Source organism: Glossina fuscipes, unplaced genomic scaffold (genome assembly GCF_014805625.2).
Source record: "Glossina fuscipes isolate IAEA_lab_2018 unplaced genomic scaffold, Yale_Gfus_2 0, whole genome shotgun sequence".
NCBI classification, from domain to species: Eukaryota; Metazoa; Arthropoda; class Insecta; order Diptera; family Glossinidae; genus Glossina; species Glossina fuscipes.
Window position 1 is genome coordinate 16,749,612 of NW_023998414.1, and position 21,809 is coordinate 16,771,420.

The 21,809-nt window shown below is 35.5% G+C and overlaps 4 protein-coding genes across 5 annotated transcripts; 1 reads left to right on the plus strand and 3 right to left on the minus strand.

Moving 5' to 3' along the window:
* Positions 1 to 263: 263 nt before the first annotated feature.
* On the minus strand, positions 264 to 1,539 carry LOC119632614 (multiple inositol polyphosphate phosphatase 1-like). The gene is made up of 3 exons (XM_038025602.1): positions 1,164 to 1,539; positions 889 to 1,080; positions 264 to 813 (listed from the first exon to the last, which is right to left on the minus strand). Exons 1-3 carry the CDS (start codon positions 1,433 to 1,435, stop codon positions 636 to 638), a joined length of 642 nt encoding a protein of 213 aa, XP_037881530.1. The 5' UTR covers positions 1,436 to 1,539; the 3' UTR covers positions 264 to 635.
* Positions 1,441 to 6,879, minus strand: LOC119632577 (regulatory-associated protein of mTOR). 2 transcript variants are annotated; one of them, XM_038025559.1, is made up of 3 exons: positions 4,149 to 6,879; positions 1,717 to 4,089; positions 1,441 to 1,525 (listed from the first exon to the last, which is right to left on the minus strand). In XM_038025559.1, exons 1-3 carry the CDS (start codon positions 6,085 to 6,087, stop codon positions 1,518 to 1,520), a joined length of 4,320 nt encoding a protein of 1,439 aa, XP_037881487.1. In that variant the 5' UTR covers positions 6,088 to 6,879; the 3' UTR covers positions 1,441 to 1,517. The 2 variants fall into 2 exon arrangements, with proteins under 2 accessions (XP_037881487.1, XP_037881479.1); XM_038025551.1 differs by lacking the exon at positions 1,441 to 1,525 and having other exon boundaries at positions 1,539 to 4,089; positions 4,149 to 6,338.
* LOC119632600 (multiple inositol polyphosphate phosphatase 1-like) lies at positions 6,089 to 7,934 on the minus strand. The gene is made up of 3 exons (XM_038025583.1): positions 7,687 to 7,934; positions 7,180 to 7,607; positions 6,089 to 6,165 (listed from the first exon to the last, which is right to left on the minus strand). The coding sequence occupies exons 1-3, from the start codon at positions 7,877 to 7,879 to the stop codon at positions 6,151 to 6,153; spliced, it is 636 nt and encodes a 211-aa protein (XP_037881511.1). The 5' UTR covers positions 7,880 to 7,934; the 3' UTR covers positions 6,089 to 6,150.
* Positions 7,935 to 10,755: 2,821 nt separating this feature from the next.
* On the plus strand, positions 10,756 to 19,038 carry LOC119635983 (neprilysin-1-like). Its single transcript, XM_038031052.1, has 10 exons — positions 10,756 to 10,973; positions 12,089 to 12,386; positions 13,188 to 13,220; positions 14,311 to 14,438; positions 16,278 to 16,395; positions 16,470 to 17,473; positions 17,576 to 17,738; positions 17,826 to 17,945; positions 18,007 to 18,203; positions 18,279 to 19,038. Exons 2-10 carry the CDS (start codon positions 12,167 to 12,169, stop codon positions 18,549 to 18,551), a joined length of 2,256 nt encoding a protein of 751 aa, XP_037886980.1. The 5' UTR covers positions 10,756 to 10,973; positions 12,089 to 12,166; the 3' UTR covers positions 18,552 to 19,038.
* The last annotated feature ends 2,771 nt before the right edge of the window (positions 19,039 to 21,809 follow it).

Consider the following 21,809-nt stretch of genomic DNA (forward strand, 5'->3'; position numbering starts at 1 on the left):
CAAAAATTTCGTGTCAACCAAGAAAATACATACATATCAATTGTGATGGCAAGCATTGACTCACTGACTCTTGAGTACATGCATATGCAATGAAATCAGTTGAAAGCGTTAAGACATAATTGATATAATTTTTATAAATTTTATTAATTTAACATATTTGATAACACTATACATTTGTATACATGTATATGTATGTATTTATGTATGTATGTATGTATGTAAGCATTTGTATATGTGTAAAGTGCAATCAATATAATTAGCGCCATGAATTATTCGTAAATTTACTATTCGTAATCATAGATATAAGAAGAGGGAGCATGCAAATGTATGAAAGTATATTTGACTAATCATTTATAGCTTAAAAATAGTATATTAACTCATATTATTAATTAGTGCACTGTTCACTACATACATAATAGATATGCATGTATTTAAAAGTTAGACTATGCTTTTATTTACATGTATAATACATATAATACGTGGATGCGAACACGTTGACTTCTTTCAAGTAAACACTGTTTCTGTGACGATATACATAATTATATAAACTTATTGAATCACAAATATATCGATTCGCAAAAGCGTTTGACATAATTAGTGCGTGTGTTGGTGTATGCTGGTCGTTACATTTTCTTTTAATTCGATTCGGGGTTTTTTGAACATATTTTAGTGAAATCGCAATTTTCCACACTGGCGGCAAAAAGTTGACGGATTGTTTGCAAACTGCAAAGATCAGAATTACGTGGACAACCTGGTATATATACTACGCGCTCTTGATGCATTGTTAAGATCATCGGCTTGGAGTTTTCGCATCTGGAAAACAGCAAAAGCATAAACGCTTAATATGCATGCATAGCATGTTACTCGAAACACAATAGATTTACTAACTCATATAGCACGAAAGCCAAATTTGTAGCAAACGAATCAATAAGACTTGTGCGCCAAGCTCGCTGCTTTTTATTAAAATTCTTATAAGTTAACGGAGAACTGTCTTTGTAGAGACCTAAGTGCGCCATCAGTTTTAATAGAGTTCCTGAATGGGTAAAGTAAAATGTGGCGTTTGGTAAAGACGACTGAGGTCTTTAGACCACAACAAATACACAATCACATTACTTTAATCTCTCTCTCTCTCTCTCTCTCTGTTATAATCGGTAAGCACTTACTCGATGTGTTTAAACATATCCTGGACGGTTGGACAAGCGATGCGATATGTTAAGTTGTAACCATAACCGTCATTCCAGTAATACTCTAGATCTTCGGCAAACTCAAGAATTTCCAATGAATTCTTGTCAAGTAGTTGACACCATACAGATGCCTCCTTATGGCGATTCCAAGCAGTTTCGAATGCGCAGATTGTATAGATAAGACGGACATCGTTAACGCTAATATCGAATTGTTGTATTTTTCTTTGAACATTTTTAAGGGCGGCCAGCATTTCCTTGCCTTTCAAGAATTTACGCACGTTGTCAAATGTTTGCGGATTTTTGTCGACTTCGATTTGCCAGCGATTGCACAGTTTATAAAACTGAAACAAACAAATTTGCTCCAATTATAAGCCTATTTCGACGCTAATGCAATATAAAATATTTTTAATGCTACCACAGTAAAAACTTAAGAAGTTAAATTTGGCAGTAACACTTGAACGATTTTTTTACTCTCAGTAAGCCGTTTTCATTTAATTGAATTATAAACTTTATAGCATGTTAGTCAGAATACCTGACGAGGGCTCATACACAGCTACTGTGTTATCCACGAATCCAACTGCCAAGGAGGCTTTATGAGAATGGAAAGCTAAACACGTGGGATGACTAATTTTAGTTCCCATGAAGCTTTCGTGGCTGCGTACCATACTCTGCGCTCGACCGCCTTGTTGACTATTATAGACCGCTATTTTATTAGCACTACCGCAGGCTATCAAATCGGCGGCCTGATGAATCGAAACAGCCGTAATATCATTGCCCGCATCCCATTGTTGTACAACACCTTTAGGTGCTCTTAAACGTAAGTCAATAACGGAAATTTTGCCTTGGGAACATCCAGTTATTAAGGAAGTCTGATCGTCTTTTAGGCATGCACTAAGTATGGCACCACTGTGCTCACGATAAACCCGAATGCGAGAGTCCTGTGGAGAGCAACGTTTATCGTAGAGTCTCACACTGCCGTCACTGCAACCAGCTGCGATGATATCGCCACGAACATTATTAGGGAAGGGAGAGAGTATTCGTACACAACTTTCATTTCCCATTGGAATATCACAAAGTCGATACTCTCGTTCGATATCCCAGATGCGTATGCAACGAGTTGATCCTCCGGCAGTAATTAATTGTTGACAACATTGTTGCCAAGCTGTGATTAAACCAATGCCATCAACAGCACCTGTATCCTTTCGCGAGTGCTTCGATGATGTTCCAAAGCCTGTACCGGACGATGTACCATTGTAAGATGCATGTAAACTAGGCATTGCCACCCAAGCAGTTACCAGGCGTCCCGCTGATTCTCGCATTTGTTCATCAATTGCCTCATTTGGGTTTGCCTGCCAAATTCTAATTACTCCGTCTTCATGACCGACAAGCGTGAGTGCTACATCTTGCGGATTTAGGAACTCAATAGCACTAACACGTGCGGTTGTAGGATTTTGTGATAGATTATAAGCGGATGGTGGAGATGAGGTAGACGATGATGTTGTTCGCACACGTGACATCTTCAAAGCAGGCGCTGGCGTCGGTGTGAAAGTTTTTACCGTATTGCGTTGCCAGTCGTAAACAAGCACCTTCTCCTTATAGGCTACGGCAATTTGATTTTCATAGGGCAGTAACTTAACTATGGAAGGCGTGTACTGTGTTTTACGCATCCAACATTGATGATCTATTCTTGTAGTGCGCGCCTGTTGATCTTTGGCTTTCCGTCTCACGATTCGATTTCGTTGAAGTCTACATTCCCTAGCCCTAAGCTCCGGCGAATTTTTATCGATACGAAACACTTGTACGCGTTCAGTTTCTTTGTCGGTAGAATATCGATATTTTCCTGGGCGAGTGAAGTAAGAAATTGCCCATGGAATAAAATCGGTAATTACTATAGGTCTAAGATTTTGAGACTTGACATCATAATTTGTATCACTGGTGCTGCTGTGACCAGAAGCGGAGCCATCTCCACCGCCATTGCCAAATGACTCATTTGTCGTTGAGGTAGGAGGCGGAGCAGCACTATCAGTTTCGTCGTTCATAGACGTAGTCCGTAGCTTACGTTGCAGCATAGCTTGAGGCTCATTGGATACAGTGCGAAATTTTGATGCCCAATGACTAGCACTAGATTGCACGGCATCAAGTACGTCACCCTTTACCACGGGCGGTGACTCCCCGTTACTCCCGCTCAAATAGGAAATTTTCGTATTTGGACTTGGCGGTAAGCTTACACTCAGACTAAGGCATTTATCATTCGTTGTCGCTTCCTTAGCAGTAATCAAGCACAGGGCCGCATCCCTTATATACGCAATGATTTTTTGGGCTGTTTCCGCTACTTTAGGAAAGGGATCATAACCCAATTGGTAAATACCTTGCCATAATTTGAGGAAAATCGAATAAAATGGTATGCTAGCAGAACTAATATTCGAAATAGAACTCGAACTGGCTCCTCGACGCATAGAGAAATTACGTTCCAAACTGTGAGTGGAATGATGGTGGATGCCAGGCATAACCGTAGAAAATGGTACCCCTGGAATTATGTGACTGACGTTCGTTCCGCGCTCGTTTAATGCTGAAGAAGAGACCATGTTCTCTTGCATATAAACTGTGACGAATTGCGATTCAAAAAGTAACACCATCCATTGTAAAGCCGCAATCAACTCTAAACGCACCAATGGTGACATGTCTTCACCCACATTCTCTAATAAAGTAATTGCTATAATGCGATCAATATTATTCGCATGTTCCTCAGAACGATCCCTGACTGAACTAATAAAAGTACCCAAAGCAAAAACGGCAGCTGCGCGCACCTCTGGTATCTGATCTTTAAGTAGAGAATAAAGTTTTTCATGCGCTAAATCTCGAACACCGGACCACCGCGCTTTTTCAAAATTCTGCCATAGCATGCCTAGAAGAAAAAAAAAAAAAATGCAGTTCCAAAAGAAATATTGAATATCACAATCTTACCTAAGCATATTGCTAACCACTGCCTGAGAAGCCAGCTATCATCGTTAAGTTGTTCCAAGCAAATAGAAACTAATGAACCTTGTAATGCACTTGTTTGACCCAATAGAAAATTGTTAACTATACACGCAAGCACAAAGGCTGACAGAGTACGATATTCCTTGGGTACGCCGGGATCCTGAAGCACCGATAAAAAATATTTGTTATCCTTGACCAGATCTACTTGACAGGAAGGATCAACTGCCAGAATTTTAGCCCAAATAAATACCAAAACTGGACGTAATTCCTTTGCCGAGCTTTGCAATAATTTAAGTACGTAAGGAAAGATGCCAACGCCTAAAGCTAGGTTGACTGCCCAGGGACCGAGATCTAAAAATCTTGCCAGTAATTCTAATGCGCGTAAACGATGTACTTGGGATAGTAGAACTTGTAAAACTATTGGCAATTGTTCTGGAGGTGTGCGAGATTCCGATTCTCTGTCAAGCCACACTTGAAAAGCGGTAAGTTGTTCTTCAAAAAATGGAAGCTGCCGATATGGTGCTCCCCTTTCCAGAATATCAGGTAATTGACGTAGAGCTAAGTCAACCACTAAATCCCATGCCGTCCACATAGGGTGACGGAAACATGGCGGCAAGGCTGGATGGGAGACCGGTGTACAATCATGAGATCTAAGTATTCGTTCCGCCAGAAGAAAATTGCGAAATAAACTTGCTACGAGCAAATCTTGACGAAATAATTTTTGAAACAGTTCCCGAGGTAATGTATTCCACGCTATTGTGTCTGTGATTGCTGTAAATACCCAATTCAGTTCACCCATCATGGTGCGACGGTCATTTACTTTGCCAGGTATTTTGTCAATAAATTCACTGTGCAGTCTTGGAACTAGGCCAAAATTTTCTCGCATGGTGTACCACTTAAGAGCTATGTTTATGGGAGTCGTGAGGCAAGAAGTAAATAAATCGGCTGGCAATTGAGCATTCATTGGTAATATTTCATTGACTGAGCAAGCAGCCAAATGTATGCAGTTTTTATAACTGATTATTGGCGGCAGTTGGGCCGGCTGTCCACCCAAAGGAATACGTTGACTACTTGCTGCTACAGCTTTTTCCATTTCGCGTTCATGTTGTTCAGCAAATTGGAGAAAAGATTGTATGATAATTCCTGCGTTGGAACAGTCGTATACGTATATTGAAGGAGCGGCCATCCAGTTTTGCAATTCAAATATGCTGAGTGGTATATATTGAGTAAAGGTCTTGTTAAAAACCCAAATCTCACCGTTTGCCGTTGGTTTCGGAACTCCATGGCCATTATAATGAAATAGAATACGCTCTCCTTTAGCATTTCGCCTCAAAGACGTGCATAACTTCTTTACATCCTCCACTGTGGGGTCGTGGCATTTCTTATAGCGAGCACGAGGCTGCCAACGTTCGTATTGCATTTGAAGATTAGCTCCGATCATATCCATTGCTTTAGGCGCAGACACCGACGACGGATCTATCCAACATTCTAACCTAGCACATGGCTGAATCTTAATTACATCTGGCGGATCGACCCCTATATTCAAGCATAACACCAGCGCCACACTTGCTGTTTTCATACGCTCGCGTATACGCCAAGGTTGGCGTTCATATTTTAAGCCTTCAATGGTCTCTTGATGTCGCTTGGCTTGAAAACAGAGCGGGCACTGATGGTCGGGCACTAATTCACTGAAATGCTCCTGAGATAACTTCTGTAGCAATGGATGTAACTGTTGACTTTCTGACATTGATGTTTTTCGGCTAACCGATCCCGTTGGTCCTTCCGTGATTGGTAAAATTATCTTTTTTTCATTATCACAACCTGTGCTAGGGGATGGTGAAAATTGGGTAACTGCTTCCGGACAACTTTCACAAGAGCTGCTACTATCCGCCACTTTTGCATTCATATAGTGGGACTCGAACATTTTCTTTTATAAATGAGCAACGCAAAATATAACAGGGAGTGTCCGAACTCGAAACTTATCTTCTTAATTTATTTCCCACTGTAAACCATGAATTGTGCCAATATTTTATAAAAAAATAATATTGAACAGTTTTATTGATTGGACTGACATGAAGTTCGCCAGACACATGCAGTTCTAAAGAGCAATACTTAGATGTGGCCAACCTAACCATAAATATTTTTTCCAACTTTTCTTCGTATTTTTAACTTTGCATAATAAATATTTACAACTATTTTTCGTAAAAAATGCAGGTTGTGTAAATAATTTAGAATTTATAAAATTTTTTCCAAAATCTATAGAGTATATTAATCACGTTCGAGTAAAATACGCAGCAATTTTTGCTACTCAAAATTCGCTTTTTCTACTCTTCCCAATAGCGTTGCCGTAAACAGAAGTTTAATTGCGTTATTTTTAAATTGCATGAAGCAGCAGTTGGCAGTACTTTTCTGGATTGGCAATAATTGGGTTAACAGCTCTTGCAAGCAAGGAATATCTATCTATCTATCTATCCATTGCTTATATCACAATACACTTTCAAAGATATATTTACAATCTTTCCGGTCGTTCTCTTAAATTACCGTAGATACGATCTGCACAATTTCATCTTTTTACGGCAACTGATAAATTCCATTCTAAAAGTTAATTATTGTCAAAGTGTTAGCATTGTAAGAATTACTTTACAGCACACACAAAAAAAAATCTCAGTTAGAGAGACATCAATTTCTACGAATTTCGAGAGAATGTTAATAATTTCATGTCTTTACGAGTTTGTAAATTATGTTAAACATACTTTGCCGATGACATATCAATATTTGTTGTTTAAAAATGAGTCCTTCCAAATGCAAAGTGAGCAATCTCTCTTAAATACAAACTACAGTTGCGATAAAATTCTCTCGAATGTTTAAACTGCTCATTCATTCATTCCTTAATTCATTCATATTACTCAGTTGACAGAAATCATGTAACGTGTGCCAGATGTTTAACGTATTATGCCTTAATAAGCCCTACATAACGCATGTCGAAATTATGTATTGAAAATTATGCAACGCTTACCCTTAATACCGGATCCTTATGCAAAGGCTTTGGATATATTATTTGACCGATTTGGTGTCTGCCAAACAAGCCGGTAGCAAAGCTTTTGGCACTTTCAAATGTTCTTTGGGTGGCAGTATATTTGAAATAATATATACTTGGATCGTAGTTTTCTGGTATTAAACTAGGAAAGCGATTTTGTAGACGCTCAGCTAGCTCAATAAGCTCATCTTCGCCTTCGGTGACCAAAAATTTTTCTTCTTCTTCAGCGACCTTAAATTGCCAATCTTTTAAAATATCCATATGTTTAAGACACAAACTGACTTCCGAATTTAACAAAATGCGGTCTTTTAGATTTTTTAATACGTTCTTCGCCTTCTCTATAACATTTTTGCTGGGATTTCTTGTTCCATGACGTATAATGCACCAAATTCGTGTAGGTTGGCAGCCTTCGAACATAATATATTTAATGAAAAATAAAAATAAATATAATAATAATCCAGAGAATGATTTTCTTTTTAATATTACCTTCATATACAGGAGGTTTATCATCGAAATTAGCAATTGCACGGTACGGTGTTTTTGTTGATAAATGTTTTTCAATATCGCTCCTTTTCATTTCGTTACAATAAGGGCTACACCGGCCATTGTCGATGCATATTTCCGCATAACTCAGGGTATATAAGCAACCAATGTAAAAATATATTGTCAATGTTAGCATATTTCACGAAAACGTAAAATAAAATTTTCAACGATAAAATAAAAAAAAATTTAATTTTATAACTACCACTAAACGATACTAAACAATACTGAGCAATATAAAAAAGAAATATGCCATATGTCCGAATTTAAGGTGACCAAATAATTCATGCCTGGAAGGGAAAATTAAATTTGAACAAATTCCTTTGTTCTTCAAACGGTAAATTCATCTCAGATTTTTTTTTGCTTTTTGTCCAAACTCTTGTAGATCGAGAAATAAAAATCGATTACGAGACAATATAACACACAAAGTATTATTGGCTAAAAAGAAGAAGTGTACAATTGGTCACCTTTATTTCTAACTTGCATCTCAAAATTATTCTTGTAAACAAGCAAACGTTTGGCGACTCTTTGTATAAATGACTTTTTTGAAAAAAAAGAGCAAAGCAATAATTTTCATTTAATTTAGAAACAAAAAAGACAAAGGCACACATTTGGCGAAGAATTATGTGAACAAAAAACTATAGTTAATATTACACCTGCATGTACAATTTGTAGACAAACGAATTATGTGTATTTTATTATTAGACCCGATTACATAATCTAAAAAGATTAATTTTTTAAGCTAAATTCTCGTAGTCCTTCTCTTTTATTTATCACAAACATCAGAAAATTGCATTCATTTGTATTTGCTGCGATTTAAAATTCCTTCATATATTATGACGATTTCTTGTTTTAAACTTTAAAAAACTTTTTCTGAAATTGTTTTTTTTTGGCGATATAGGACGAATGATTAGTTTGTTACTTTATAATGTTTTCCTGGCAACTTCTTTTCCCTATATCGTGTAGACGGACATTTTTCTTAAAAAACTAAGTAAATTAAGTAAAAAAGATTAATTTTCTCTGAAAAGTGGGGTATACCCCACGAAATCTTCTAATCAAAAGGAGCGCTTTACGAAGAAGCTTTGCGGTAGTTGCTATGCTTACTTGAAGTAGTTGTTGTTCTAGAGGTACTATTGGCTAAAAAAAGCAAATAAGCTGCGTTGTCTGTAGGCCATAGTCGCCATATGCAACCTTTAGAATAAAAAAAAAATTCATTGAATTAATTTTGGGAAACATGCTTTAGATAACCACAAATCTAAATAGTTTTGAAAAAACTAAACGTAAATAGTCTCATCACTCTCCTTACCGCTTTACAAGCAAGCGGCTCTTTTCCGATAAATTTCTGTTAATTGTTGTTAATCTGCTCGCGAGTCGCCAGCTGCTGGTCAGCCGTGGTTTTGGCTTTCCCTTTTTTTTCATGAAAATCCAATCACTTCCGTTGGTGTGCTGACCAAAGCGAACTCTCGCGTATGTTTCGTTCTTAATTTTGTCAATATTTGTTGGATATATTGGTAAAGAGAATGTCCGCTAACTACTTGACTACTGCTGATAAGAACATTGTAGACAAAATATATAAACATAAAAATAATCCGATTAACTCCATGAAACAAAAAGTTGAGAAATTCGATGAAATCATGTCTACTGCTTTTTAAAATTCCTTTCTAATATAAATTCAAATAAATATTGTGGAACTTATATGTACAGAGGTAGCTTCCATTTAACGGTCTATAAAATTAGGGAAAAGCAATGGCCAAGAAACAATGGGTATTAATGTTACAATCCTTTTGCAACTGGTAGAGCTAATAGATACGGCATATGGACTGGGGAAAAGAGTAACAAAGTAAAATGTCAAATTCAATGTGTACATTTCAGGTTTGTTCGTCCTTATGGAAGAACGTACTTATTGTATTTTTTATTTTTTTGTAGGTTTTCATTAAAAACGAATATGTGTCCCCTTCTTCTCCTTGTCACAGCTCTCAGCAAGACTGATCTACATTTTTCAAACTTTGTGTTCCATTTGCTACAGATTTCTCTATATCAATTGCGTTATGAATTGCGCTGAATCTTCATTGCGGTCAAATTTGAATTGCATGGGAAAGGGTTTGGACCTTTTCAGTTTTATCGAGCGCATTTTAAGCCAATGTACTGGAAATCCTGTAACCGTTACTTTTCTGTTAACGCGATTGAATTTGCTAAAGGCCTTGTTAAAAAAAAATCTTGGTGAGTCACTTGGATCATATTAAATGGCGTTTTTTGTTTCACATGTTTAGATTATATGGTATCAGTACCGGCAAAATCTTAATCGTTTGTACTCGTGTTTGGCTCAGCTCTAATTTAAGATTAAATTTAAGTTTTAAACTTTTAAGCCTACAATTGAGGAGAACCAACCCTCATTGGATAACATTTGACCGGAAAATGATGAGCGCGTCAAAGGAGATATGTCGATGGATTAACCAATTATGTCTTGATCAATGATAGTCCATTGATTACCTCGGATTACAATAATTTAAGTAAATACTTTTTGTGTAGAACACCATAACGTATAAGTAGGAAAAAGAACCTTATGTTGTGCATTGAATTCTGACGGCACTTTCATCAACAACTTGTTGCAAACTCATTGCGCGTAAATCAATTAGAAGCAAAATCATCAGATGTATATATATATACGTATATACATATATTTATGCAGAGATCGTTACGAGTTGTTTAAAGCGAGCTGAGAAGAGCGCAAAACTATGTGTATGTTATGTGTAGGAATACAAGGTATTCGCGTAAGAGAGAGCATAATGAAACAACCTTTAACTAAATTTTGTGTCCTCCTCTCGTATTACGCAAAATTCCATATATATATGTACGTGTAAACGCATGTATATATATTAACATAATTACATATATGTAGAAGGCATGAATGCATGCATGCATGCATGCATGCATGTTCTCATATAATGCAAAGGTAAATAACTCCAAGTGCAGGGTTTTTAAAGGATTTGCACTTGCATAAGTAAATAGTTTAAATTTCTATGTCAAACGGCGCAGTTGTTCGGGGATTTTTCTAAACTCGATGCAAACTATCGAATAAGTAACTCGTGTTTTTAAGTGTGCGGTACCGTTACTTTGTTAGTGCATTTGTGAATTTGACGTTCTTCTTGCATTCATCACATAATAATTCATTCAATTTGCATTTTATGTTGATAAAAATAAATAAATAATTCTTTGAAATATAATTCCTTACAGTAAGTAAAGCTAGCTATACAAATATTTTTTCTCTTCTCCAGATATCCACAATTAATATACAATATGATAAGCGTAAGTTTAAATAATATTTTTTTTTTTTTTTTACTTAATGAAAGAAGAATTCATTTGACTTACTTTACTTTACTTTCCTATACTTAGGAAATTTCTTGCCGGGAATATAGTTATGCTATCGTTGATGTGAATCTTATTGGTTGGATTGTTTGAATTTGACTTTAAATTGTTATGAAAAAAACTTTATCCTAATTGCTTTTATTCTTCATAAAATACCTTATAATTTTCATAGATAAAAAAAAATCCACGGTGATGTGAAATCACTCGAGGGAGCAATGATGCATCGCAGGCTAATAACTAATAGAACCAAAAAAAAAAAAAAAAAGATTTCATTTTTTTTACGATCTCTTAAACTTTTTCGTCACACCTCACTTCATCGTTTATGTTAGAGGTTAGAGCGTGGGGATTATACACTCAAAGTTGTTTTTGTTCGATTTTTTGTGCGGACCCTATTTACTGCAAAAAAACAAAATTCTTCTTAATTGCGTTGCGAAAACCATTTTTCATTAGCTAATGAAAATGTTATTCTTTTGTGCGGCGGCTTGAGTATGTTACGTATGCATGTTCATCCATAGTTGTTCGTCTTGCGTCTATCGATAATTTTTACTTTCCAAATAATTTTCAATTTCTTCAAGATAACTCTTCTAAATGGACAATTTGATTGTAATTTCTTTATGAAGAACAACAAATTGTTAGGTTATTTCATGATTTGAAATTTTAGGGAAGTTCATATATTCTTTGCTATTAAGTGTAAAAGTACATAGGCGGCATTTAATGCTAACGAATTTAATAACTAACTGTTGTTACGGGTTAAATTGTTTAATAAGCACCGTTTCCTAAGCACATATTACAGAAATTTGATTAACAGTTCATTTTTTTTTATTTTTATTACCGTTATTTGACAATTATAAACAACGACGCTTGTGTACGCATTTATTGCAAAGCGAGCGCTAAGAATAAAAATTTAATGAAATGAAATTTCTATCGGCAAAGTAGTTCGTCACCTGTTTGAAACTAAATATTTGATATCATTATTTTATAGGTTTGTGTGTGCGTCAAATAAACATCAAAACAAAGAAAAAAAACATACGCAAAGGGTTGCAAAGTTCCACCTAGGGATATGGAAAGATCAGCCCTTAGAGTTACCTATGATAACGAGGGCGAGACTCCTTCAGTGCGTATACGTCGTTCTGGCGATGAAAACTATCGACGAAATAGACTATTGGAGCTACTTACACCGAAAGCAAAATATGCGGCTGTAAGCATTCTATGCTTATTACTTGGTGCTGGATTCAGTACTTTGATTATCAATTATGCTGCTAGCCACTGTTATAATACAGGTAATGAGTACTCACTTACATTATTACATCAATTTAAAACACGAATTTAAATGGTTAATTATTTATTATTTACTCGTTAATCACATATTTTTTATTTATATTAATTATTTACTATAACTTATTATATAAAATGTCGCGATTGTGCGTGGGTCATGGCCCATCAGCATCATCAAGTACCCTACACCACTTCGCTTAATGCAGTTAGGTGTTCGTTTAACGTCTTCTCAAAGTTGGGCATTATAAGAGAAGTGGTCGAAAAATTCGTCCTATCTCGATCATTTTCAATGACCTTGCACCTTGATTGAAAACGTTTTGGTGTATCAAATTGCATCAAAATATCTCGAAAATTGGGACCTACAGGTTGAACATAAGAAGATAAAACGGACAGACGGACGGACGGACGGACGGACGAACACGCCTACATCAAATCAGAGAGTGATTCTATAGCGAGGTGAGTCTATCTCATGTCCTTTCGAATGTTACATGCATCCGCACAGGCTTTATTATATACCCATATACTACAAGTGATTTTGTTAAAAAAAATTTTTCTTTTTCGATATTTTGAAAAAAAGAGATATGAAAGTATCATTTATTAAATTAAATTAATGCGATATTTATTGAGAAAATTAATAAAATTTTGGCATTAAATTCCTTTTAAGAAAGTGATGAGCAACACTTTGTAGACTCCTCCTAACTCTAATTAATTATATATATCATGTAAATTAAAGCTACAAATCTTTTCGATCGAATTGATAATTTGTTTGCTTTTCTTTAAATTTTATTTTCATTTTTCTTTCGCAGAAATTTGCCTCAAGGATGAATGTGTGCGAACAGGTAAGTTCCTTATTTCGCTTCTTAATTTTAAATGCCAATCTATCCGCTTCGACTGACTGACTGACATGTAATGCATATTTCTTTGGTTGAGAAAAACAAAAAAAAATTACAAACCAAAAACACTGCAGTGAGCTTCGGTTCACCATTGCATATCCTACGCCCTCCTATAACTATTCTTATTTTCAATATATAAAAGATCATATATGATGCCCTTGGGACAGAACACATCAGGTAGCAAATTTCATCAGAATATCTCGGACGGGCAAATGAGTTTACATCGACGCAAAAAATGATTCGGAAATTGATTCGGAAGCGATCGGTATCAAGTTCTTGCGGACGGTGTAGACATCTGGGCAAATGTAATGCACCCTTGCAACGCAAGTGGCATAAAGTGTAAAAATAAAGAAGGAAATCAATAATAAATAATTATTTATGGTTTGTTTTTCCAATATACTACAAATTATAAATATAGTAATATATAGGTAAACATCTTTATAGGCAAACCCGAATATTAGCTCCAAGTCTGCTATAAATGTTTTTTGAGAAAAAAAATCAAAATTCCATTGGAAAAACGTCCTAGACTGGCCAATCATATCCCTTCTGTGGTTCGAAGTAATGAGTACGGCAAACATTTACCTCAAAATGAATATTTCTTTAGTGTCTTTCTCTTTCTTTCTTTCTTAAAATATTGTTCTTATTTCGTTTTATATGAAGAATCTCTTTATGGGTTGCGGTTTCATTCAATGATTTCCTTTACGCTTTACAAGAATGTTATTCATTGTTCCCATTACATCTTACAAAGGTGTGAAGAACATAACCTCAATTACGCTTGCGTTCCCTTATGTATTTAATTATTTATTTATTTTTTTTTTGTTTTGGGCTTTTTTTATTATGTTTTCTCTTATACGATCTTTCCCGCCGAGCATATTTACTGTTTTTAGATGAGAAGATAAATAGTAGTCCGGAGGATATAATTTAGAAGTATATCTTTACGCGATGCAATCAAATAAGTAATAATTCTAAAATTAAATCTTATTATATTTTAACTAAATAAATTTTTCTATTCATTTGCTATAAATATTTCTTTTAGCATCTTATTTGTTAGAAGCAATGGACGCAACCATTGATCCTTGTGACGATTTTTATCGATATGCATGCGGCGGCTGGCAAAAGAAATTCCTTATACCTAAAGATAAAGGTTCAATTAGTACTTTTAGGGTATGTATAAGCACGTTACACCTATGTACTTCTAGAGATACTGAAATCTTATTTTTAAGCTTTTCAAAATTCAAACCATGTAATAGGGCTCAGCACATGAAATACTAGCACATGAAATAATATTAAATACTTTTATTCATATATATTTATTTTTATTAAAATTTATAAATGTCGATAGTAATTAAAGATTTGGGCGATACGCACAATTGAAATATCCTATGTGCTTCATCGATTATTGTTCCAGCCAAGAGAGGTTCAATTTTATATAAATTATTTATTTAATAATATATTTACTTCATTAGAAAATAATGATGAGATTGCTTCCGATCTAAATAATAGGCGGAATGACTTTTGCTCCTCTCTTGGAAAAAAATTTTCAAAAAATATGTCTTCCTGATTATTTCGGAAATGTTCGCCATTTTCGTATCAATCCAATCGCCAATAGTTTGCGATTTATTAATGTATTTCTATACTCATTTGCAAAAGTTGAGGGGTATCTGGACTTTCTCAAAACGTTTGCAAGGCCCAGAGGGAAACTTCAGTGACCCCAAAAAGTATACATATTCTTAATCAGCATCAAATCCTAAATCGATTAAAGCATGTCTCTTTGTCTGTCCTTTTATGTAATGTCTGCTGTAAACATTCTTCTAGCCGCAAAAATGAATCTATTGACTTCAAGTTTGGAAGAAACATTGCAAATTCTTGTACGCAGGTTGACATTGGAAATGGGCCAGATCGGTCAAAGGGCACGCCGACAGTACCAGGTAAACTGAGAACACCTCTGTTTCTGAAAATTTAGAAGTGACTTTAACTTTTCGAACGACACACCTACAACGCCCACATGCCTACGTCACAAAAACTTTTATTTTGAAAATAGCAAAAATCAGCCGCGCCATAGGGTGTGACAAATTTAGTTCCTTTATTTTCTTAGGTCTTTTTTAGAACAATATAATAGAGTATAATTTTCTTTCTTGTTTATCCTTAAGAACACTCCCTTATAAGAAGTCATTCGATTAACTTCATCACATCATCTCGCTGCTAGTTAAGAAGACTATAAAATTTTTATTGCACCGATTTGATCTTATCGGTAATGGGATACATTAATTTAAGCCACATAGCTTTCACGTGCACATAATTACTTTTATATAAGAAAGATCATGAAATCGGATCTAAATTTAAATTATCAGTTTATCGATATAAAGTTGAGACGGTGTAAAATATACCAGAATCCTTAGTCGTGACTGTGACTGTAAATCACATATATATCTGTATGGTCGCGTTTGTAAAATGACGAACTTAGCTCTTAAGAAATTGCAGGTACAGTGGGTATGGAAATTTGTCGTCGTTGTTTTCTGTAAAAACGTTCCTCTCACAAGCGCTTTATGGCTTTGTATATTCATTATGGCCGAGACGGCTTGTGCTGTTGGGGGTATATTAAGTTTGGGCGGATGTATGCAACACACAGAAGGATTTCAGATAAACGACAATTTTACTATACCGATCGATTCAGAATCACTCTCCGATTTGATGTACGTGTGTCCGTTCGTCTTCTCCGTCTTGTCTTCAGGTCGCAACTTTCGAGGTGAATATAGATGAAATTTCATATGCTGACGTATTTTGATCCAAGAATGCAGACTATTGAAAATGGTTCGGATGGTATGACTTTTTGGGCCACTTTCCGTATAACGCCCTACTTAGAAAGGTCGTTATATGAATAACTGTATTAATCAAAACGGTGTAGGGTATTTAATGCCGAGCATCGGCCCACCATAGTATTTTAAATTTGATTTGAATTTGAATATTAACTAAATCATCATAAATAAAAAAAAAAATGTTTAGATTTTGGAGGATAAAGTGACTTTGATACTTAAGGGGCTACTCGAGGAACCAATAAAGGATGAAGATAATCAAGCGACCATTAAAGCAAAAACAATGTATAGTAGTTGCATGGATACAGGTATTGATATTAACATGCCGGGGAAAGTGGTTCTAAATATGTAAACGGGAATGTTAACCGTTTTATAATTACAGCACAAATACGGAAGATCGGGGAAGATCAATTAAGGCAAGTTATAAAATCATTAGGAGGTTGGCCAGTTATAGAAACCAATTGGAAACCGCCAAGTCTAAAAATTGAAGAATTGTTGGGTAAAGTGCACAGAAGCTATGGTTTACCGATATTATCAAAAGTATTTGTCGGACTTGACAATATGAACACATCGGTCTACATTTTAAAAATGGATCAACCACCATTCCCTTTACTTTCTCGTGATAATTACATTAAGGCGAATAAGGAAACATTACGGAAAGCCTATCACAGATACATGATTAAAACGGCTACTCTACTAGGAGCCAAACGTGACACAGTTGCGGAGGAGCTTCATCACGTATTGCAATTTGAAATTCAGTTAGCAAATGCGACAATTCCGGAAGAAGAGCGATTTGATGTGGAGAAAAAATACAATAAAATAATTCTACCTGAACTCCAAGTTCAGATTCCCGAAGTTAATTGGACGCTATACTTGCAAGAATGTTTAGGTCCTAACATAACTCTGCGACCAAACGAGGAGCTTATTGTGAGTGCAGTGCCATATTTAACTGAAGTAAGCAAGATAATAAATAGAACTGATAGCACAATTTTATACAATTCCCTTGTCTGGCGTGTGGTGCGCTTCATCGCCGTACTCTTAGTCGATGAATATGAGCGAGATTTATTTGAGTTTAATAGATTATTGTTGGGCGTCCGAAGTCAAGAAGATCATTGGAACGGATGCGTAGAATCAGTTAATACAAATTTCGGCATGGCGACTGGGGCACTGTTCATAAAAGATCATTTCGATCCGAGTAGCAAAAGGATCGCTCTTGACATGATTCTTACAATTCGCGAAGCTTTCAACGAACTGCTAAATGAGAATCCATGGATGGATAGTGGGACGCGAAATATAGCCAGAGAGAAAGCCGATGCTATGGGCGAACTCATAGGCTATACCGATAGCTTGACTAATGTCAGCCGTTTGGAGGAGGAATATCTCAATGTAAGACGAGTTTAAATTTAATCAGCAATAAATTATTCATAATTTTTATTATTATTATTATTATTGTTATTATTTTCATATTTTGTTGTTGTTTTCTTGAAGCTCACTATTGTTCCCGACAATTATATCAAGAACGATTTGAGTATCCTTCATTGGGCATTCACAAAGAACATGCAACTGCTCAGGAAGAGTGCAGAAAAGGAAATATTTACCTTTAATCCAACTATGATTAATGCGTTTTATGATTCCAGGCGAAATAATATCGGTGCGCTTTTAAGCTTTTTCCTTTTTTTTTTTTGTTTTGTTAGATACTCATGCGAAACATTTGTAAGATACATATTTTCTATTGCAGTGTTTCCTGCGGGCATATTGCAACCAACATTTTACAATCAACATTACCCTAAATCCCTGAATTATGGCGGCATTGGCACTATTATCGGACATGAAATAACCCATGGATTCGATGATACAGGTATGTGTTTATGTATTTCTCTCGAAATTGAAAAACGTTAACATGTATTTGGCGATGATAGGCCGACATTTTGATAAAAACGGCGATGTAATGCAATGGTGGAGTAACGAAACAATGAACACATTCGACGAGCATACCCAATGCATGGTAGATCAATATTCTGAATACAAATTTGAGGAAATTGATCAATATGTAAACGGGCGCTTCACTTTGGAGGAAAATATGGCCGACGATGGTGGTGTAAAGCAAGCATTCAAAGTAAACACATATCTCAGGTATTTTATTAAATGCTGTGCGAATCAACTACATGCTCGTTTTCCTTTAAATGCATAGGCTTATAAAAAATGGGCCGAGCAACATGGACCTGAGCCGCTATTGCCGGGCTTAAATCTTACACATGAACAATTATTTTTTTTAAATTACGCTCAAGGATGGTGTGTTTCAGTTCGTCCAGAAAATGCTATTCTCAAATTAATTAACTCGGACCATTCGCCAGGTCAAATACGCGTTCGTGGTACCTTAGCGAATTCAAAACACTTTGCAGAAGCCTATCAATGCAAACCGGGCTCGCGAATGAATCCAGTCAAGAAATGCAATGTATGGTAAACTAACGATAACTTTACAAGTAAAAGCAAGCTCGTCGGGTTTCAGCTCTTTAGAGCATCTTAAGCAATCGCCCAGATATGCAGCCTTGAAATAGTTATGATTTATTTAAACATTTTCTACGTAGAAGAAAAATTCCATTATTAATGTAAACTTTATCATATTACATGCAGCTCATATTACATCGATCATATATTACATCAACACACATGTTTTTACCTGATGGCTTCCATATGAATTTAAAGAAGACTGTTTTCGTTATAAAGCGTAACACAAAAAAACAAAAATTTATGAATATTGTCTTTAAACTAAAAAAGAAGAAGAAGAAATATTTGCCAAATACATAAACTACATGCATATATTTTACTATATAAAATATAAAAACAAATTAATGTAAACGCCTTGGTAAACGACAAATGTAAACCGTGAAGTTTATAACTTATTTCACTCAGGTATCGTCAAAACGCTTATGAATAGTTTAGAATTATTATCCAATTCACTTACACGGCCGATATAGCTGATTAAAAACTTTATTCCAAATATTTTGTATTCATATGTTTCTAAAAGAAGAAGAAGAAGAAGAAGAGAAAAGAAAAATATATAAATATATCTGCAACCGAAATTATTCGTTTATGTAACAACTAAAAGAAAAATTGATTTCTATATCCGCCCACCTAAGGTTGTATGGGTATGTTCACTTTGTCGAAACGTTTGCAATGCCCAGAAGAAAGCTGCAGAGACCTTGTAAAGTACATACATTATTAATTAGGATCAAATACTTAATTGATTTAAGCATGTCCGTCTCTTCATCCATCCGTCCGTGGTATATTCGTTGTAAAACTTCTCCGGATCGCAAAAATGCACCAATCGCCATCATATTTCACAGAAATATTATAAGTTCTCGCACCGTCTGTTCGTCTGTCCATCCGTCCGCTTGCCAAACTGTGTTAAATCTATGCTATACATTCTCCTGTTCGCAACAAAGAAGGTATCGCCTATAAAATTGCAAAAAAATTTGAAAATGAGCCAAGCAAGGCACAAAAACACGCCTACCACGACCACACTAAGAACACCTTTGCTTTCCATGCCTTTTGCTCGTTGCTCATACCCTAAAACAGATAGATGTACGAGATAAATGCTCAAAACGTCATTCTACAAGAATATCAAAAAATCAGCCACGCCCTTCCAATATTATGCAGTATGCAAATTTGTACTTTTCCTTTTTTTTTTTAATCTTTTGTAGCATAATGGTGATGGGTATAAAAGATTCGGTCGTAACCGAATATAATTTTCTTACTTGTTTCCTTCTTTTTTTTTTTTTGTTTTGCGTAACAGACGCTTTGGATCTTCTATAATGCGTGGAAAAAATGCATTACTCGCAAGAAAATTTTTCCTTGAACCGTTTCCACGTCACCAATGAGCTGCAGTTCGGTAGTTGCAGCTTAATGTCTTGCCGCTCGATTGCCACCTTCTCCAACACACTAACGGATGTCTTTGGAAACTGTTTACGTTCACTTAAAATCATTGCCTAAAGAAAAACATATATTGACATATCTTCACCAAGGTAACTGTTTAATTCGCTATCTAATGAGTAGCATAAGCACATCAACCAGCGTAAACTGTTGAGGATTTTTACAAAGATAGTGTTCAGGCACTTGAACCAAAACACCGATGAATGAAGAGAAAAGACATATTTTATTGCTGAGATGACTATTTTATCTAATTTATTGAATTAAAAACAAGCGCTTATATACTAAAATGATTACACATGATCGATAACATTTTTGTAATACATGGTTTGTCCATGTCAGCGCCGGATGATAACATCATCTTTATTTGGATAGAATATGCTCGCATGCACAAACAGTATCACAGGTCGTTGCTCGCAGGCTATTTTAATAGCCTGAACGAACAAACGGTAATTGCATGATCATATGCATATGTGTACAAACAAGCTGACATGCATAAAGCATGGAATATTCTGACAAAGAGATCTATCGCAAGAATGTGCAATTTGTGCGAGTAAAAAGAAGAGTTGAATATGAAAGGAAAAACACGCACTTTTGCACTTTTGGGCAAAAAATCCTCGGGGAAAGAGAACGAAGGGGAATATTTGAACTTGAAAGGGCAGATTTACGCTTCTCGGTTCATAGGCTAATCGAGAAAAACTAATACAAAATTTATTGTTAATAAGAAAACTTGCCTACTTGCGACGTGTTCTAAATCTTTAAATGCGCTTATCTTGAAACACAATTTTTCAAAACGGCCCGCCGCAGAACGACAAACAATTTTCAGTTTTTCCATCCGAATTTTTTAGGATATTTTTTAAAAGTGCATTCTCTGGAGCGAGACGTAGCATTTCCCCCATAAATTAATCTGAAATTTTTCTATTAATAAAAGATTGTCTTCTGTTTGGTCAAAAATTGCACTTTTTTCACTCAAACATTTGCTATCTACAGAAAAAACAACCCGCAAGTATTTCCCGAACAATTTGTCAGAAAACCTCTTTTTTGTTAAACGGTTGCAAATGAAAAAAGCGAAGCGTTTTATTTTACTTTACGCGATTATTATGAAGACCAAATTTGAAAGACTGACAGGCAGGCAGGCAGGCACAAGGTTTACCCAATCGACAATAAACTTTCGAGTTTTTTTTCCATACGAAAGTTTCGATAGATGCAAAGCGAAAGCGGTTGCCATATCTCGATACGTACAGTCAGCCGGTCCTGCTGACCGATATATTTACATTTTTCAATATCAGAATCTTGCTTCGATCGTTATCGTGAATCTGCATTATATCTGCATATTTGATGGGGAGAGAGATGAATCTATTTCATAAAAAAATTCATTAAACTTTGACCTCAAAATTGTTTTACCACAAAGTCCAAACACGCACACTCAACTGCGATTTTCCCTGAGATTCATAGAAACAAAACATGATAAGAGTTAAACAGCAAACGGCTAAACGGCTAAAAATATCGTATTCGCATTGGAATGTCTTGGAAAGCCATCATAGGCGAGGATTAGTTAGAACTGGTTAGGAAATCCTTTGCACGTAATATGTATTAACTAAATTTTTAAATATCCATAGCTGTGCTAAGTTACAGCTTTTCAGCTCTTGCGAACAACTAACTAACGTTCACTACGGAATTCGATCTTATAAAAAAGTAATTTGTGTAAAAGTGTCAGTTCGAGCTGCCAATGAGAGGCAAATAAATGGTGAGAGTTGGTTAAATCTACTCTTGAGCATCTATGATGATCGGG

Excerpts from the sequence above, each read along its gene's own strand:
- LOC119632614 (XM_038025602.1), bottom strand. The coding sequence starts at position 1,435 with ATGCTGGCCGCCCTTAAAAATGTTCAAAGAAAAATACAACAATTCGAT. Across the intron at positions 1,081-1,163 it reads GATATGTTTAAACACATCGA|ACCTCAGTCGTCTTTACCAA; the intron begins GTAAGTGCTTAC and ends TGTGGTCTAAAG. Across the intron at positions 814-888 it reads TTGGCTTTCGTGCTATATGA|ATGCGAAAACTCCAAGCCGA; the intron begins GTTAGTAAATCT and ends GCTGTTTTCCAG.
- LOC119632577 (XM_038025551.1), bottom strand. The coding sequence starts at position 6,087 with ATGTTCGAGTCCCACTATATGAATGCAAAAGTGGCGGATAGTAGCAGC. Across the intron at positions 4,090-4,148 it reads GTGGTTAGCAATATGCTTAG|GCATGCTATGGCAGAATTTT; the intron begins GTAAGATTGTGA and ends TTTTTCTTCTAG.
- LOC119632600 (XM_038025583.1), bottom strand. The coding sequence starts at position 7,879 with ATGCTAACATTGACAATATATTTTTACATTGGTTGCTTATATACCCTG. Across the intron at positions 7,608-7,686 it reads TAAACCTCCTGTATATGAAG|GCTGCCAACCTACACGAATT; the intron begins GTAATATTAAAA and ends TTATGTTCGAAG.
- LOC119635983 (XM_038031052.1), top strand. The coding sequence starts at position 12,167 with ATGGAAAGATCAGCCCTTAGAGTTACCTATGATAACGAGGGCGAGACT. Across the intron at positions 16,396-16,469 it reads TAGTAGTTGCATGGATACAG|CACAAATACGGAAGATCGGG; the intron begins GTATTGATATTA and ends TTATAATTACAG. Across the intron at positions 18,204-18,278 it reads GTGTAAAGCAAGCATTCAAA|GCTTATAAAAAATGGGCCGA; the intron begins GTAAACACATAT and ends TTAAATGCATAG.